At 46.0% G+C, this 18,141-nt stretch overlaps 1 protein-coding gene across 3 annotated transcripts in view; it reads right to left on the reverse strand.

Annotated features, from left to right (window-relative positions):
- Positions 1-728: 728 nt before the first annotated feature.
- The window catches only part of LOC147905745 (transcription factor E2FB-like), a 30,076-nt gene continuing 12,663 nt past the window's right edge, over positions 729-18,141 (reverse strand). Inside the window, exons 1-14 of one of the 3 annotated variants that reach the window (XM_087381636.1) lie at positions 10,645-10,669; positions 10,080-10,278; positions 9,787-9,846; positions 9,611-9,696; positions 9,248-9,336; positions 9,053-9,107; positions 8,873-8,925; positions 8,640-8,690; positions 8,476-8,524; positions 2,152-2,217; positions 1,886-1,962; positions 1,526-1,748; positions 1,361-1,427; positions 729-1,233 (exon numbers count right to left, since the gene is read on the reverse strand). In XM_087381636.1, the coding sequence (XP_087237762.1) occupies positions 1,133-1,233; positions 1,361-1,427; positions 1,526-1,748; positions 1,886-1,962; positions 2,152-2,217; positions 8,476-8,524; positions 8,640-8,690; positions 8,873-8,925; positions 9,053-9,107; positions 9,248-9,336; positions 9,611-9,696; positions 9,787-9,846; positions 10,080-10,278; positions 10,645-10,668 (1,200 nt within the window). In that variant the 5' untranslated portion in view covers position 10,669 and the 3' untranslated portion in view covers positions 729-1,132. Of the gene's footprint in view, positions 1,234-1,360; positions 1,428-1,525; positions 1,749-1,885; positions 1,963-2,151; positions 2,218-8,475; positions 8,525-8,639; positions 8,691-8,872; positions 8,926-9,052; positions 9,108-9,247; positions 9,337-9,610; positions 9,697-9,786; positions 9,847-10,079; positions 10,279-10,644; positions 10,670-18,141 lie in introns of those variants that run through there. The other 2 variants (XM_087381629.1, XM_087381619.1) reach the window with 2 other exon arrangements.

Consider the following 18,141-nt stretch of genomic DNA (forward strand, 5'->3'; position numbering starts at 1 on the left):
AGAAAATGATGACAACAGCAGCTCATTACTGTGTGAGTTAGAACTTGCGTGCCATTGGAATCATAGGAAGGGCCCTCGGTGCTCTGATATCATCACCATCTTGATCTGGCAACTAGAGCAGCTGAGAATTGGATCGCTATCAAAAGCACATTGATGTGAAATTTTTACATTGTAAAAAAAATTCAAGTGCACACTGATCATACAATATTTGATGAAGGCTGGTTCAAATTCATCTAAACATTTCAAAACTCTTCAAGCATAAGCCTTGTTTAATGTCTTCATTACTATGGAAACAATTAGAAATTTCGTTGCATATATTGTAATTGGCTTCGGTAACTATAATTATGCTTGCGGCTTTGCTCGCTTGTCCAACCAAAAACCATGCTTGTGCTGCTCCATTGTGCTCACTCTATGAAGAGCTATCAAATAGATGATCGAGAGGACTCTTTAAAAACAGTTAACGAATAGATTATAATCAATTCCAAAATCTGAAATCCTAATCACCAAAAGATGGTTCATTTAATAATAGACATCCATGCCTATAAAACCTCCAAAGGTAAGCTGACCTACAAGAGCATGACTAGGCCTTTAAATGTATCTCTACTGTATCAATGTCGCAGAGAATTCTTTTGACAGTTTGAGAGTGAGTGGAAGTTACAAAGCACAAGGAAGTTCTCTAAAACAATTTGTTTCTTTATTGAACAAAAACAGAGTAACAGCCTCACAAGTGGGAGGAAGAATGAGGAGAGGTCTAAGCCTTGCAAAGCCGTGAGAACTATGTCACACCACCTCAATACTGCATGTGGTGCATACAAGCATAAACATAACAACAGAGTTTTCTGTTTGTGTATTTTGAGCTGATACTCAACCAATTTAACCTTTCAAAGATGTATCCATCTTTGAAAACAGAGTGATTGTAAACTTGATCTGAAGATCGCCTTTGGAAACGTTACTTGGTGTACAAATGAAATATTTAGTATAGGTTGCACGTGGGTGTAGGCAACTTTAGCGCAACCTTAGGCCCACATACAATATGATACAAGAGTATGAAATTCTGACCAATTTTCCTGAAGATTTTAGGAAAGGGGCAAATTCCATACAAATGAAGAAAAGAAACCAGCTGACAAGCAGCTTAGGCTGTACTTGGAGGAGTTTGGGGATGTGACCTCTCATTGTCAATACCGAATTCATCCACATTAAGCTTCACAACGTCATCCCACATGGAATTAGAAGCTTTATCATGTTAAGGACTTCAAATTCATTAATCTATCAATGCAAACCTTCAGGGTGGAAAATGCGATACACAATTAAGGTAACTGCCAATACTAAATCTAATAAATTATCCAAATATTAAGGATACAGTCACTTCTCCACATATCTGTTATTCCAACACCCGCATCAGAGAGAAGCCAGTAATCAGCATCAGCCTGCAACAGAAGGACACTATCAGATTCATTTAAGGAATAATGAGACAGATTTTTTGATTAGCATATGAGGGAGTTAAACAGCTGCCCAACATGCTTACGTTTACATCTGCTGGCACAATTTTCATTATGCCACCAATGTCATGAGGACTCGTCAGTTCTGGGCGCAATGGCTGCCCCTCAAGGGCCTCTGCTTCCATTTCTATGGTGTGGCCCATCTCTGGAAGACTTGAAACTGCAGTAGTACATGTCCCAACAGCTGGATTGACCATCTCTACAGGCACTTCTGCCGTATGCATCTCCTCAAATCTCTCTTCAAATCGGCTGTAGTATAATTCATGGTGTAAAACTACAATTAACCTTTAGCTAGTAGTATCTGGAAAAGAATATGAAGGTTTACAGATTTCTGACAAGCCGACTTGAACATGCATGCTAATTGATAGGCCTAATCTAAGGAGCACCTGACAAGATAAACATCTATTGGCCCCCCAGCACTCTGCAAAAGTATTTGATAGCGCCTCCGAGGATACTCTACAGCCTGTGACGGTTGAAATTTTATTCAGAAACAATTCAGTTATTGGTTATCGAAATCATACTGTTTCATCATAGCCCACAAAGTCAGTGCAGACCTCAGGTTTAATGAACATTTTTTAATCAAACACTTTTCAAGGGATTTCTAATTGCAGTCAAAAGTAAGAGCATCACTGAATCGAGCTGCAACAATTACCTCATCTGGATTAGGCACTTCCAATGTAGTGCCGTGAGGTGCCTTAATCGCTATCAAAGTTTCATTCTGATTCATCAAAGCAAGGGGCATGTTTTTTAGTAACATTGTACACAACATTTTACATTTTTAAAGAATACATGCATGTTTTTTAGTAACATTGTATACAACATTTTACATTTTTAAAGGATACAGGCATGTTCCCCCCCCCCCCCAAAGAAAGGAACCTTCTATTAATGCTTGAAAGATTTCATACAAGACAACAGCCCCAAAGGTGCTGAGTAAGAAAAAACCGGAAAAGGCTGAAAGAAAAACCGGCCTGTTCCAGAGAAGCCCAGCTCACTGCCTAGGGGATCTCTGGAACTGGGGCTAACAGCCAAGTGGGGGGACTATACAGCCAGCGAATCCCTCGCGGAGTGAAGATGTAAGAAAAACCTGCAGGCCAAGCCTTGCAAAAACGAGCACGCCTCTCAATAGTCGCCTTGGAGCCTGGACTCCCGCGCTCCCAGGTGGGACCGTAGAGTGTAAATGATATCCTGCCAGATGGCAACCAAGGTAGCCGAGGGTGGAACCGAGTGCTCTCCCATCACAAGACTGCACCGAGCCATCCAAATGTTCCAAGCCGTGATGCTGGCTACAACCTCCCAAACACTGTCCTCCCTAAGAGGAGGAGCTAGGGTGTCAGGGGGGGCTGCCTCGTGGAGTGCAATCCTCTGAATGCTCTGACCCTGTATCGGGTAGGCTGGGGAGATCTCATCAATCTGAAACGCGTGTCCTCCCTCTGTCAACCAAGCCACCATCCCCCAGGTGTAATCTCTGTGTATACTCTACATGCGTGTCATGATCCTGAGGGCTCTCATCCAGATCCTTGCTGCGCTACGGCAGCTCCATAGGCAGTGCAGGATAGTCTCCAGGACACCATCTGAGCAGTAGTGGCTCCTCCACTCGCATATGCTCCAACCACGGAGCCAATGGGCAAGCCTCCGTGGGCTGCTAGCCAAAAGAAGTATGAAATCTTCCTCAACCGCAAACTCGTCCACAAACGCGTACAAAACCTGGAGCGAACATCTGGGGGCACTTTCTAGGTCACCCAATGTCTTTCCCTCGAGGGAGTCCACCTCAACGAGTCCATCTGAAGTCTCCTGCCAATCCGTGTGGTGTTCTCAGCTAGGCCGCCCCTGGAGGACCAGAACTACTCCCTCAGGTCCCACTGGATCTCCCTTAGGGGTCTACCCTCCCATAGCCAGAGGCGCCATCGAGAGACGTCCTACTCTGAGATCGAGACATCCTACTCTGAGATACTGGAATCAATGTGCCACTCCTTTCCCAAACGTCCTACCACTCTGATCACTTGCCAGTGTATCCCATTAAGACTCCCATCCATCTCAAGGTCACTCCCAGTGAGGGGCTGAAGCAGGCCTCCGCGTCCTACACGGAAGAAGCCAAGGTGCATGCTACCGCGTTGCATCAAAATCCTCAAGGGAACACCAGTACGGGAAAATTGTCCCAACCATCTGCTGTCTCTCCAAATCTGAAGTCCTTCCCACCAAGACTCAGGAATGCTAAGTCGATCTCGCCCACATCCGCTGCCCTGCCCCTCTCAGATGCGCTAGGACGTCAAGCCTCGCCTCTGCGTCCATAGGTAGCCTGCTCCAACGACCAAAAGACCCTGTTGGACCATTGTCCCACTGTGCCCAACTAATGTGAGTCCGCTGCCCAAGCATATGTCCCTCCTGATCTCTGACCTCTAGGTGCCACATAAGGGGCTGGTGCTCAAACTCCTCTCTGCATCTAGACGGAGCACGGATGAGCATTGAGGCCCCCTGCTAGTCTCTGCCAAACCCTGTGGAGGCTTCTCATCAGGGGGGAGCCCTTCCCCATAAGGGGGGCCTCTGAGAAGATCCATCTAAGGATGCCACTGTCCCCCAATGCGTGGGGTGTTCCTCAAAAGCCCTCTCTGTAAGAGGAGCTTCCAAGGCTTGACACCTGGGGTGACGCCACGAACCATCAACTTGCCCAGAAGGACCCTGCTCTGCATCTTCGGATCAATGATACCCAAGCCTCCCAATGCCTGCGGCATGATCACCATCTGCCAAGCTACTCTGGCCCTAGTGTTCCTCGTGCCGTCTGAACCTACCTAGAGGAAGTTCTGTACCAACTGTCGGAGCTGCCCAATGCATCCTCTCTAAAAGCACCAACAAGAGGCAATATACCAGGCAGTGGCAAGGACCTAGTTTACCACTAAGGCGTGGCTTGCGAGGGAGAGTTTGGTCGAGCTCCAATAGAGAAGCTTGTGCCGTACACTCTCAAGGACCGGAGCAATCTGCTGCTCTACTATGATGTCAATACCCACCTAGCAACCGAGGTATCTCGCTGTTTGGCCCCGCGGTATCCATCTAAAACAAAAGTCACTCCCCCACACATGGATCTCATGTGTCTCTTCAAAGCCCATGAAGAATCTTATGGATTTCGTCCAGTTGATCCTTGCCCCCGAGGCCTCACAATAGATAGCCAAGGCGCCTCTGATTCTCTCTAGACTCGCTGTGGTACCCTCAACTACAAGGCCGTGTCATCTGCAAACTCCGAGTCAAGGAGCTCCTCCTATCTGATTGGGAGCCTCAACCTTGTGAGACCCGCCACCTATGATCTCAAGTAGTAGCCCAGAGCCTCCGCTACAAACAAGAAGAGGAAGGGAGCTAGTAGGCAGCCCTGGCGGATCGAGCGAGAGAGAGGAAAGGCCTCGCCTGTGTGTCCTCCAATAACTAGAGCTCCCTGCGTATGACGCTGGAACTCCTCTGACCCATCGGTCTGAGAAACCCAATCTCCTCATAGTGCCCTCGAGAAAAGACCACTCCACCCTGTCGTAGGCCTTCTCGAAGTCCAAGAGAAGAATGGCCAGTGGCTGTGACTCCTCCTTGGACCAATCCACTGCCTCCCAAAACGTGAAGATGTTGTCCAAGATGCTGCGCTCCTGGACAAACCCAGTCTGTGTGTCATAGATGATGTCGGTAAGATGAGGCCGTAACCGCAAACTCAAGACCTTGGCGAGGATCTTGTATGCAAAATCAAGCAAAGTGATCGGCCTCCACTGTCGGATATCTGATCTATCTCCCTCTTTCGGGATCAAACACATCCACTCCCAGCGCAAGGACTGAGGGAGAAGGCCTGTGTCGAAAATCTCTTGGCAAGCTAAACGGAAAGGGGTGGAGATAATCTCCCTGAAGTTCCAGAAGAAGGCCGGAGTCAAGCCATCCTCCCCCGGGCATTTCTGGGTCGGGAGAGCCTTGAGGGCTTCCTAGAGCTCCTCCTCTGTGAAAGGCTCCTCAAGTCTGCTACATAGGTCCCACGAGACTACTGTCAGAACGTGATCCCAAACTAGCTCTCAGGCCACAAGATCGGCTAGGGTTATCCTCTCTGTCTGAAAGAGCTAGCTATAAAAATCGGTGGTCATGTCAAGAATCTCCTTAAAGGATGACCACCGGTTTTTATAGCCATCCTCTCTGTCTAAAAGAGCTGCCTATAAAAACCGGAGGTCATGTCAAGAATCTGTCTGAAAGAGCTCCTGAAGGGTCCTCCTCCGCCTGAGGGCGTGAGCCTACAGCTCCACACTGCTCCTCTGAATCGCATCGACAACCCACGCAGCCCAACCCTCACTTGATGCCATCTCTGAGTGCTCCCAGATCTCTGACATAACCTGCTGAATCTCCTCGTCTTGCAAGAGATCCTCTGGGATGCGGACCCCCTTTTGGAGAAGACTTCAACGAGGCTGATCCAAGTGAAGTACCACTGGAGAGTGGTCGAACATCATCGTACCTACCAGAATCTCGATAGCGCCACCTCTACGTAATGCCCAATCTCCAACATAGAAGCGATCCAATCTCTCGAGCAATCCATCGTGTCTCCTCTGTCCCAAGGAGAAGAGAAGGTTGCCAGGAGTCCTGCTGAACTCTGACACTCTCCATGGGTCTCTGCCACTGATCATGAAAATGAACTGCTCCTCGGTACTACGCTCTGCTACTGGTATCTCAGAGAACGAGACGCCGCCTTGCTTGTCTTCCCCAAACTCCAAGTTTTTGAAGTCCCCTCCAACAATCCAGGAGTCAACATTCGAAAGACACTCTGACAGCCTCCTCCAAAAGACCGGACGATGCTGTCTACACAATAGGGCATACACGTTCAAGATTCCAATCTTGGACTCTCCCGTCCGAACTCCCATCCAAACTGCCCGTCTTGGAATGAGCTCGCCCTGATCGTAGACCTCTGGAGCCAAGGTCTGTGAGATTGAGATGCAAACCCCTCCGCTCCATCCTACTGCGGGAGACCACTCCTCTGAACCTCTCCCTAGAAGAAGGTGATGGCGTCGTCTGATGTCTGCTGCTGAAAACATGTGCTCCTGAATCATAGGAATGTCCACTGCTCGCCCTACCACTGCCCTCTGCAACTCGTGCCGGAGCATCAGGTATTGCGGTTGGCCACGAACACGATCGTGGAGCCCATGTATGTTCCAACTCACTATGGTCTAGCTCATGAGGACGAGGGAGTCGAGAACAAGACTCCTGTGGGTAAGTGCCTGTCCTAGAAAGATTGACTTGTGTGATTTTGCCGAGGGTTTAAAGGGCGAGTAGTCAGTGTCTGTGCAACGTCGTACTAGGGTGGATACCGACTCAATATCGATCTTCCGTGCTCACTTCATCATAAAGGAGACTTCCATCCCGAACAAATCCGCACACGTCTCAAGGACCCAGAAGTGTGCCTCGTCCACCTTTGCCTCCATCGGCAATTTAATAACTCCCGTCGCTAAACCACACACCAACTCCTCGCGCATGAAGCTCAACTGAAAGTTCACCTCCGCGCCATGGGCGTACCAAAGATCTAGTCCCTATCGTCCCATCCACTCGTCCATCATGAGCATAAGCTGATTACCCAAAATAGCATCAAACACCTCCGGGGACCACTTCTCCAACCCTGTGGAGACAAACAGAAATCTCCAAACGGAGTGTGTCTGAGATCCCACTCTGCACTGATCAAACCCCCCTTGAGGGGTTGAAGGACCATGAGCGTGATCTCCAATGGTAAAGGATATGAGTCCGGAATCTCCAGATAGTTCTAAGATCCTAACCTCCAGAAGTCTCATGGTAAGGGACGCCCAAGCTGGAGGTTGGGAGCTGTTGGCCGAGAGGACGAGCCTCGTCTCTCAAGATCCCTCTCTAAGCGGACCTGCTGCTGCAATGAGGAGACAAAAGGAGGCATCGTCGTTCCCTTGTCTGATGGCAAAGGTGTCAAAGCGGAAGAAGCTGCTACTACCATCGGAGGGGAACTGAGGGGAACTGAGGGGAACTGAGGTGTCGAAGCGGAAGAAGCTGCTACTACCATCGGAGGGGAACTGAGGGGAAGGGAGGAGGCCCACAATGAGGCCCACAAGCGCCTTGTCCTGGAGAGACTGAACTGCCTGTTGTACCTGTTTCTTGTCAGCTGGGAAAAGAAGAACCTTGACGGCTATGGGAGTCAAGAGTGCTTCCATAGAGCCCCTCTGACCAGACCAAAGGTCACCACCAAGATTTTCTTTCACCGTAACAAACACGAATGCTCCCGCTGCAGTGGGGCAAATGAAAAGGAAAAGAAAGAATGACGAGGCGAGGCGAGGCTGAGGAGAGAGAATGGGAGGACGGCATGGAAAGTAGAGGGGAGGAGAGGAAGGAGGGAGAGGAGGAGGAGGAATGAAGAGGAAGGAGGACGGGAGAGGCAAGAGAAGAGGAGGAGGAGGGGGGAGGCGGAGCGGCGAGGGGGATGCACTGATGGAAGAAGGGCAGAAGGAAAGGAGGAAGTGCGGGGCGGCAAGGAGGGGGAGTGGGAGGCAAGGAGGCGAAAGGAGGGGTGGAGCGGCGGAGAAGGCAGGGCGGGGGGCGGAGCAAGGGGCGGTGGCGTAGGGAAGAAGGCAAGGCGGGGGAGCAACAAGGGAAGGAGGCACGAGGTGGGGGCAAGGGGGGGGCGGAGGTGGAGCAGGGAGGGCAAGGTAGAGCGGAGAGGGAGGAGGGGCGAGGCAGAGCGAGGGCGAGGGTGAGGGCGAGGCAGGGAGGAGGGGCAACGAAGAGGAGGGGGCAACATGTGGAGCAGACAGGAGCCAAGGGCAGCAGGGGGGAGCTCACCGAGCAGCTCCTCCATACCCAATCTGCAATACCTCGGGGTCGATCAGGTCATCGGATACAAGCATGTTTACATACAGCTTCCACTAAAAAATTTCACACGATTAGTATTTCCAAGCCTGTTAAGAGGTATTTGGCAATCTGCAAGCACAATTGCAATAGGTAATTCGATTGAATATATCACCTGAAAACAAGGCAAATCCTTTATATCTTCTTCAGTCACATAAAGCCAACTGCAGAGGATTTGATCAAGTCTCAACACCACTCTTATCACAACCCTTGATATGAAAAAGTGATCAACCTTACCCCAACCAAGCAACACACCAACAATAGAAACTTAAAGGATACTGCTTATTAATTTCGTCCTCACTTATGATCCTCAATCTTTCCCGTGTTTCCCTGCATACAGATTTAGGCCCTTGTATATGTCACCATAAGAACCATAAGAAATATAAGTGACAATCTTAAAACCCTGATGTGTCAAAATCCCTAGAGGATGATGTGCAATCCTACGCAAAATTGTTCCTTTTAATATCGAATACATTATAGTTTATGTACAGAAATATCAGACAAGAAAGGACCTGATGCAATTATCTAGCCTCTTCTCTTCTAAATGTAAGCTTTCCAACTCTGCCTGCAAATGTCGACTCAACATATTAAACAGCACTGATTATCAATAGCAAATCACCACAAAGAATCTTGAATGTTTCAAGTCCAATCAGTTAGCCAGTTGAACTACAAACAGAGATTCGTAGAATGACCTTCAAGGAATCAATTTCCTCATTCACTTCACTTGGCCTTGAAACACCCAGGCCTCTGTAGCATATTTACACCACCACAATCAGTCACACGTGTATGGCATTGAAAACATGTCAACAAATTGATAAGATTGAAAGCTTAACGAGGCCTCCACATAGAAGTCAAGCATCAAATCCTTAACTTCAAAAAGCACTTACTTCCAGCGAATTCTGTTCTTCAACTTCTTTTCAATCAGTCCAACACCTTCAAGCACATTTGTGATATCATAAATTCTGCGCTTTTGAACCTATTTCATGATTTAAGAAGGCAATGGTCACAATGCGAGCATTCATGTAAGCCTTCCCATCCACTCATCCCATTTCCACCTTAAATTCAAATGAAGGAAAGAAAGGGGAGACCAAGCTTTGGCAGGATGACAAAAACTGTGGACTCTTGAGATTCAAAACTGAGCAGATGATAAGTTATTAAAGGAAAAATTAAATATAGGCAATCCTCTCCTGCAATTATAAAGACACACAGGAAATGATCCCACATGGTGGCAAAGAAACTCATCAACCTACTCGCAATATATCAGCAGCTTTATTCAGGTCCAGAACTCCATCGTCTGCTTGCGTTATTAAATTTATAAACTTCTTTGTAAGCAGGCCTGAGACAAACAAGGAAGTTACAACCAAGTGCACTAATAGTAAAATGATTCAAGTCACGACCAAAGGATCTCTAAAAGATGTGACATTACCAAGAGAGCTGTCATAGCGGCAGGTGCTCACAGGTGTACGGATGTTACACAGAGGGGAGCCTATAAAATCCAGAAAACACAATCAGCTTCATGAAATCGCTGTGAAATGGTGCATTTATTGCCATATTTTCCATAGATGAATTGTGGAAGAGTCTTACTCTCACGAGGTCCCCAATCTCTCTCTCTCTCTCTCTCTCTCTCTCTCTCTCTCTCTCTCCTTAGTGGACAATAATACACTTTCTTTCTTTCTTTCTCAATTAAAACAGCAAGTCATCATCGACACCTGAAGATACCTATATTTGACCGCGGTGTCTGAGGCTCCACTTTGGAATATCTAGCAGGTTTAAGGTGACTGACCCTTCTCCTACCCTGCCCTGAGGATGGAGTCGTGACAGGACTGCCATCTGCCTCAGCACCACCAGAAACCTGACCAGAAGGCCAGTCATTCGGATCCATACTATAATCTTCATTCATAATTGATATTTCCTTCACCTGTGGATCCCACAACTCTTTAACCAATAACATCAGAGTAGTTTGATTTACAAGAAAGAGCTTCTCATATGGTAAGGAAAACTGTGCAAGAACTGAGATGTAAGAGCATTCTTTCTTCTGAGGCCCAGTTGTGTAAATATTCTTTGAAGTATTTTTCAGGAATCCTTTCATAATGTCACTATGTTTTGAACTCTATCCCTCTTATAAATACCATAAAGACCCGAAACCTTGGAGAATTTAAAGCAGCCCAAGGCTTTTGAACACAACCCTTCCTTTTACAATATATTCTATGATAACCCCTATGAAAACTTCAAATCTTAAACACATGTCCTACAACATGTTGACAAATGAAAAGGTAGAAGAAACCAAGGGAACCCCTGAAAAGCTCATGTTTGGTAGCCCTTTTTGACTTCGTCTGCATTACCATAAATGTTAAGTGCATTAAACACATTTCATGTACAAAAGGATATGATGAAAGGGTATAGTTCAAAAGAATTCCTTATAATATATTCGAGAAAAATTCGAAACACCAACTGCAAGAACAGAACAGTTTACGAAGGATGTGCATCAGCACATTACCTCTTGCATGATTTGTCAAAAAGCCAAGGATTATTGCAACTTTTGCAAGGCCCAAAATTTCCTTGGGAGCATGTAGCCATGGATTTTATTGTGAATTTCCTCAAGCTCATTATCTGATTTCGACAATTATTGATCGATTCAGCAAACAAGCTCCTCCCATTCCATGGAAAACGAAATTGAAAGCTACAAAAGCGGAATCCCTTTAATATTTGTGCATAGTTGCAGTCACTAGACAGATATTTCTTATTTGGATAGTAAGCTCAAGTAGCTTGGAAACAAAGTTGTAGTGTTCTTCACATCCTCAGACCAACGGACGGACAGAGCGAGACAAGGAGATGAGATCAGCTTTTGGGCCATATTCTTTTTCAAGTGAAAAGCTCCCATCCAATTTCCCACTCTCTGCGTAGCTTGGGAACTAAGTTGGAGTGTTCTTCACATCCTCAGCCCAACAGATGGACAGAGTAAGACGAGGAGATGAGATCAGCTTTTGGGCCATATTCTTCCTCAAGGCAGGAAACAGGGCTGCCACATGGGCAGCACATGGGCTGCTGTAATCAGCCTGTAATCAGCCCCAAAACCTTAGAAAACAGCACCTCTGGTAAAATCACAGCCACAACTCTCAAATGCAATAGGTGAATTCAAATCACAGCAGTTCGATGCAAATCGCAGTAGATCTAAACAGTTCATTGCAGATTGGCAGCAGAGAAGAATTCGAATTTAAATCCATAAGGAAAATACAAATCTGATAGCTTCCTCTGATGAGAATTAGCAGTAAATCTCTTCTGGGTATCAAGACGGGGGGGGAGGGAGCAAAGAACACACCCACTGGGGGCCAGAAATAAGGGCTGTCCCCCCCCCCGCGGTTTGCATTTCAGAATTCAATATCTATTACAACATTCAGCTCATGCAGAGCTCAGAGAAGGTACTACAGCAAATCGCAATTACAACAGAGATGAATGAAACTCAAAAATCGCCTCCTGACTAGGCAAAATACAAACTGACTCCTAGCTTTGGCAGATACAGCTAAAAATAGCAACCTTAGACGTGTGGTCCCTCTAGCACTTTGGACATCCAGTTTGCATGCCTTTCCCCATTAAAATTTGGGAATTTTAACCATCTCTAAGCACCTACCAAAAATTAAACACCACCAAGCACATTTTCACCCGTTGACAGTTAGCCGATGCAAGCATTCTGATTCTCTAGACTAATCCTAATCCTGTGTGGGCATCCCCACCACAAACAATCTCAAAAATATTTTTAAAATGTCTAGTTGACAGAAGTTAACTCACTCTGACCGAAGTCAATTATCATATTTTCTCTTTATTTCTGGGAATAAATACTTGGTGCATCCCCTTGGCTTCTATTCAATTATCCCCTATAGAAAGGCTTCTTTATACATCTGCAAGACATGTACATATTTTGAAAAATAATCGTGATCTACCTACTTGGCATCAAGTCCCGGATAATTCTTAAACTTAACAAGATACCTGTGAAAAAAATCTACCCCTGGGGCCTCTCTTTTCCATGCAATAGACAATCTGCTCTAGTTCAAGGATCTCCTCCAACTCATCCACCTCTAGTCATTCTTCACGAATCAGTTCCACTGGCTCAAGCCCTTCCAAAGACTCACATGGAATCCATTATAGATCTTTCAATGCTTGGATAAATCCATCTTACGAGCTACTTCATTGATCTCCCATGATCCGAAACGATCCATAATATCCGATGGACTGCTTTGGATATGCATATTCCTTACCCTTCATCTTTTGGAGCCAAGGCTTTCCAAACTTTAGGAGCACCTAGTCACCAATCTGAAGATCGAGCTGCCTCCGATGTTTATCTGGAACCTGATCTTGCAATCCTGGCTTGTTCAAGGGCTCCTTCCAGATCTCAGACATGTTGATCAACAATAAAAATTTCATCTTGTGTCCGTAAGATACATGGTGGAATTGCCTTACCATAGATCCTTGAAAGGTGCTTTTCCCTTACAGTTGTGGAAAGTATTGTAGTATGCAAACTCCACCACTGGAAGATATCTTTTCCACTCAATCTTCTGGCCAAACACATAACATTTCAGCAAATCCAGAACAGTGAATTGGCTATTTCACTTTGTCCATCAGACTAGGGATGAAACGAAGAAGAAAAATCAAGCTTGGTGCCCATATTATCAAATATTCTCTCCAAAAAAGGCTGGTCATTCTAGGATCTTGATCACTGACTATGGACTTAGGCATACCATTATGTTTGAAAACATGTGTCGAAAACACTTTAGCCATGGTATTCCATACAAGTATGAGGTGAGCTTGTTTGTAGACTCTGTCAATGACCATCCAAATATCATCATTTCCTTGTCTCGACCTTGGCAGATCGAAGATGAAATCCATGGCTATGTTCTCCTTAGGTGCCTGAGGCACTGGAAAAGGCATCAAGAGATCAAGTATCTTGCGCCTATCGTATTTCGCTTTTTGACAAGTAAGACATTCATATACAAATCGCTGAATAGCTTTACACATACAGGGCATAAGAATTACCTTTCCAGGGCCTGTTTAGTGGAAGCAATCCCTCTATGATCTACATAAGGTGGAGCATGACATTCTTCCATAATTTCCGACCTTAGAGTCCTAGTAACACACAAGAATCATCTTTCATAAGATATCCATATTTTAAGAAATAATGGCTGGTTGATTCCTCCGCCTGCATTTTTTGTATAATCTTCCCAAAGTCTGGGTCTTTTGCATATTGTACTTGCATCTGTTTCTAGTCCTAATGATAAGCAAGTCATTTTATTCACCTGGGACCTCCGAGATAAAGCATCTACCATTATATTCTGCACTCTAGGTATATGAACAATGTCAAAGTGGAACATGGACAAGAAATTGACCTATCTCATATGCTTTTCAAAAAGCTTGGTCTAAGTCAAGAAATACTTAAGACTTTGATAGTCAATCTTGATTGTGAAATTAGCCCCCAAAAGGTAATGTTTCGATATTATCAAAGCATGATACATTACAATCTTCAATAGTATGATCTTCCGATCTTTCAGAGAGCAAATTACCTAGAAGAGTATCTGAAAGGCAATCTCTTGAAATTTTCAAGAAACTAAAAATTATTTCTATCTGGGAAACTCAATTGAGCATGTATATCATTCTCTACTTCTTCAACAAAGACAGTATACGTATAAATTGCAGATTTCATTAGCAAAATGATCAGATACAACAGAAATGGTTTCCTTCCTCTTCTTTGCGACAATCCAATGCTTCTTTATCGAGGAGGACGGGGAGTTATGACGGTGCGGACCCGTGGAATGAGTGTAAAAATTGGGCTGAAAATGGCAGCATGGAATTGCAATGGTACCCTTTGGTCCGATCCATGAGGTTCTTGGAGACCTACACAGATAGAGACATTGTCTTTTACACCGAGACACGTGAGAGCCTAGAGAGAAGCCTGCCCACAATGACGGATACACCTGGGAGTCAGCTCATAGGAGAGAGATGAGGAGAGACAGTGGAATACGAGGCTCTGGAGGTGTAGCTATTCTCTTTAGATCACAATATTCATAGTATAGAGAGAGGTGCATGCACAACATATGTGGATACGAGTCTAATTACTGGAGGCACGTCTGATCTTCATTGTCGTGTGCTACTTCCACCAAGATACATCATCCCATGCACATGAGGTCGCCACAGAGAGACACAACCCATCACGGAGTTCTCTAGACAAGGAGATATCCTCCTTCTCGGTGACTTCATTTGCACGCACAAGAGATAGGCAAGTGGGATTGCTGGATTTGGAGAATGACTCTCTCATAGTACCGGAGCTAGATCCAACACAGCTTGGGATAGTGAGGCACTCGGTAGATGCACACATGTGATAGGGTATGGGCATCATCTACTTGAGCTGGGACCTGTCCACGACTTCATTACATATAATGGTCTCCAAAGACGGTCGTGGCTCACTTGCTTCCCAGATGGTGAAGGGACCAGTACAGCGGACTATCTGATGGGTCCCTTGGCCTTTGTACCACAGATAAATGACTTCATTATGCCTTCCCCCTGCTCAAAGCTGAACACTCATACCTAGCTTTAGCATCTCAACTACCATGCCAACCATAGGGAGAGCCCCCTGTTAGAAATCAACCAACAGAGGGTATGCACAACGAAAGACTGATAGAATAGCCTAGGAGCTCACATAGTGTGGTGTGGGGTGTGGAATCACAAACTTCTTAAACTTATGTACATAGCACAGGTGTGCAGACTCTAGACAATGAACCTATCAGATAGAGAGACCACCAAAATAATATATTTTCATCCAAAGCTATAAACACAATACAAATCCAAAAAAACCGACCAGCAGCATCATTCTGGCCGACCCAAACAGGCCGACCAGTCTGCTGCAAAACCAGCCCTTTAAGGGCTCCAAAACTGGGGCTGACTGCTCCATTTCTTCATGCAGGTTCCAGCCTTGGTTTGGCCCTTCAACCAGGCCTGGTTGGCTGGCTGTATCCAGCCCAACCAGCCTGTCTAGTCAGGCCTTCTCCTCTGCTGTCCACCTGCCATCTCTACTGCGCCACTTGCAAGCTCTGTTGCAGGTCATATACCTGCCCACAAGCAATGCCACATGGCTCGCCTTTCAGTTGCCTTTCTCCTGGGTATTCTCCGCCATTTGGTGCTGCTCCAAACAAGCCTCTGACAGGCCAGATCCAAGCTAGACCTCCATAGCCAACTTTCCGTCCATCTATTGCAGCCACCATGGCTCCTCCAGGTTCTTCTTTCTTTCTCTGATCTCTGCCCCCATGGCAGCCATCTTGCTGCCCATGTGGCCATCCCCAGGACCCAAGTTCACCCCCCCCCCCATGTTCTCTTCATATAGGGGCTTACAGATGGGGAGGTGACCTTTCCAACACGCCCCACCCACACCCACCCATGTCCAGGTCCACTTTGACCATGCTCTTGATCCAATCTACGTGAGTCATCTAGCGCATGAGCTCCCGAACCTACTTGGAGAAGATGCAAACCTCACCCATTCTTCGGATATCCTTGTCTCAATGACACAAGATGTTGCGGCTAGATCCTTCTCCACAACCCGATCTGCAACATATGCCCCGATTGGGACGATGCCTCGGAATCCTTGGTATGATGACAAGTGCAGACAAATGAGATCTTACCTTACATGTGAGCAAGCCTTGGGCCATCTTAGGACACATAAGGCGCGGCAAATTGCACGACTGACACGTCGTAAGAGGCGAGCTTTCCTCACACACAAGATGGAGAAGGTGATCTGATCTTCTCAAGGGGGAGACCTACCATTGGATGGGGGCTCTTGACTGAGAGGAAGCCACCTATTCCCATCACGGATCCAGGGGTTTGGCACAATTATGCGAGTTCACTCTATGATGTTCCGATGCAAACACCACCTAACATGTTATCCTTGCCCAAGGGCACCACATGTCGTTTGTTCACTACACAGAATGTACAGGGCACGCTCTGCCAAAAAGGAAGAGCTCAAGATCATGAGGGCCTACGGATGGAGTATTTTGCACATGGGCAGGAGGAGGTCCTAGCTCCGATTTTAGCGGATATGTTCCACCACACTGTATGCCACGGCTTCCCCTCACAAATTGGAGTACTACCACCATTGTGCCCATACACAAAGCAGAAGATCCCATGGACAATGGGAATTACTGCACCCTTAAGATTGGCTACACTTTGGCCAAGCTATATGGGTCGGTACTAGAGAGGGAGATCAACAGTCACAAAGAGACAAATGGGCAACGGGCCTAGGCAAGTTTCCGACGATAGCACTCCACCCTTGACCACATCTTCACTTTGAGGGCCATCATAGAGGAGGCGAAATCAAGGTGCCAAAAAGTCTACGCTTGCTTTCTAGACTTCCAAAAGGCCTTTGACACTATCACATGCTCCCGTATGATCAGGAGGCTTCAAGAGATGCAAATTCTAGAGGTTTTGATTTAGGAAGGAAGTGATGAGTCTATACAAGTCTGTCAAAGGGAGAGTTTGGGCCCCAGGGGGTCTATGAAACTAGGTCGACAGCACCATCGGAGTGAAGCAAGGATGTTCTCTTTCACCGACCCTCTTCAGGCTCTATATTGACAAGATCCCATCCTTTATTGACCGCCTAGGAGGCGAAGGATCACTGTAGGCCGAATTGATAATACAAATATTGCTATATGCAGATGACATAATCCTTGTATCATCTTCAACAGAGGGGCTGCAAAGGCATCTAGAGGCACTAGAGGTGTCTCATCATCAATTGCCTTTTTATCCCTTCTTGCAGTATGCATCAAAGGCCTCTGAGGTAAACTCCCCCCTTGGTCGATCTTAAAAGTCTTCAGCTTCTTATCTGACTCCTTCTCAACCTTGCCCAACTACTTGAACTTTGTGAAAGCTTAAGATTTATTGGCAATGCAATAGATCCAAGTATATCTATTGAAATCATCAATAAACGTGAGAGAATACCCGGCTCCAAAGAGGCCTCTTGATGCTACTTGCCCCCCAGCAAGCCTAACAAGCTTCTGATTTGTCTGTCTTATGTGGAAGTCCATCCACCAATCCAACTTTTTGCATCACACAAGGGAAAAATCCACTCAAAAAGAACAGTAACCACCAACCAAGATGTTGTACACAAAAATCGCAATCTAGGAGACTACAAGTACTGAGAGCTTCAGAAGGAAAAAATCTGCCACACTACACAGCTATTTCTTGGACCGGTTGTGCACCTCCCACGATGTTTCTTTGAGTTAAATCAATGAGTGTTTGTTGTGATCTTGAGGGAGTTTCTTGAGAGATTAGCTGAGAGATCTAAGGTGAGCTAGGGTTTGCCGTCTAAGCAACTCCACATCCTCATTAGGGGGCTTACAAGTGAGACGATGGACCCTATTTTCCAACAAGCCCACATGACTGCAAGGACTCAAATGAATGTTTGACAATGCAAGATGGGATTCAAAGACCTAAGATCAGCACGATCATGCCACAATAAGAACACTTCAAGATAGCTTTGACTATTCTTTGATGTGATATGCTTTATGCAAAGATGTACAAGTTTAAGTTCTTCCAAAAAAAATCATTATACCTTGGCCACATCATCGATGTTGATAGTATTCACCTAGGCCTTGAAAAAGTTCAGATACCGAATTAATGCCAATATTACATACTATCACAAAATGAGATCCTTTTAGGATTCACTATGGCTCTTAGAATTGAGGTCTATGGCTTTTATAAGTCAAAAGTCAACTATAGCACACGTCATATCCTCCCATGAGGAAGC

Source organism: Dipteris shenzhenensis, chromosome 1 (genome assembly GCF_047967505.1).
Source record: "Dipteris shenzhenensis isolate YYH24624 ecotype China chromosome 1, Dip_SZ_1.0, whole genome shotgun sequence".
Taxonomy (NCBI): Eukaryota; Viridiplantae; Streptophyta; class Polypodiopsida; order Gleicheniales; family Dipteridaceae; genus Dipteris; species Dipteris shenzhenensis.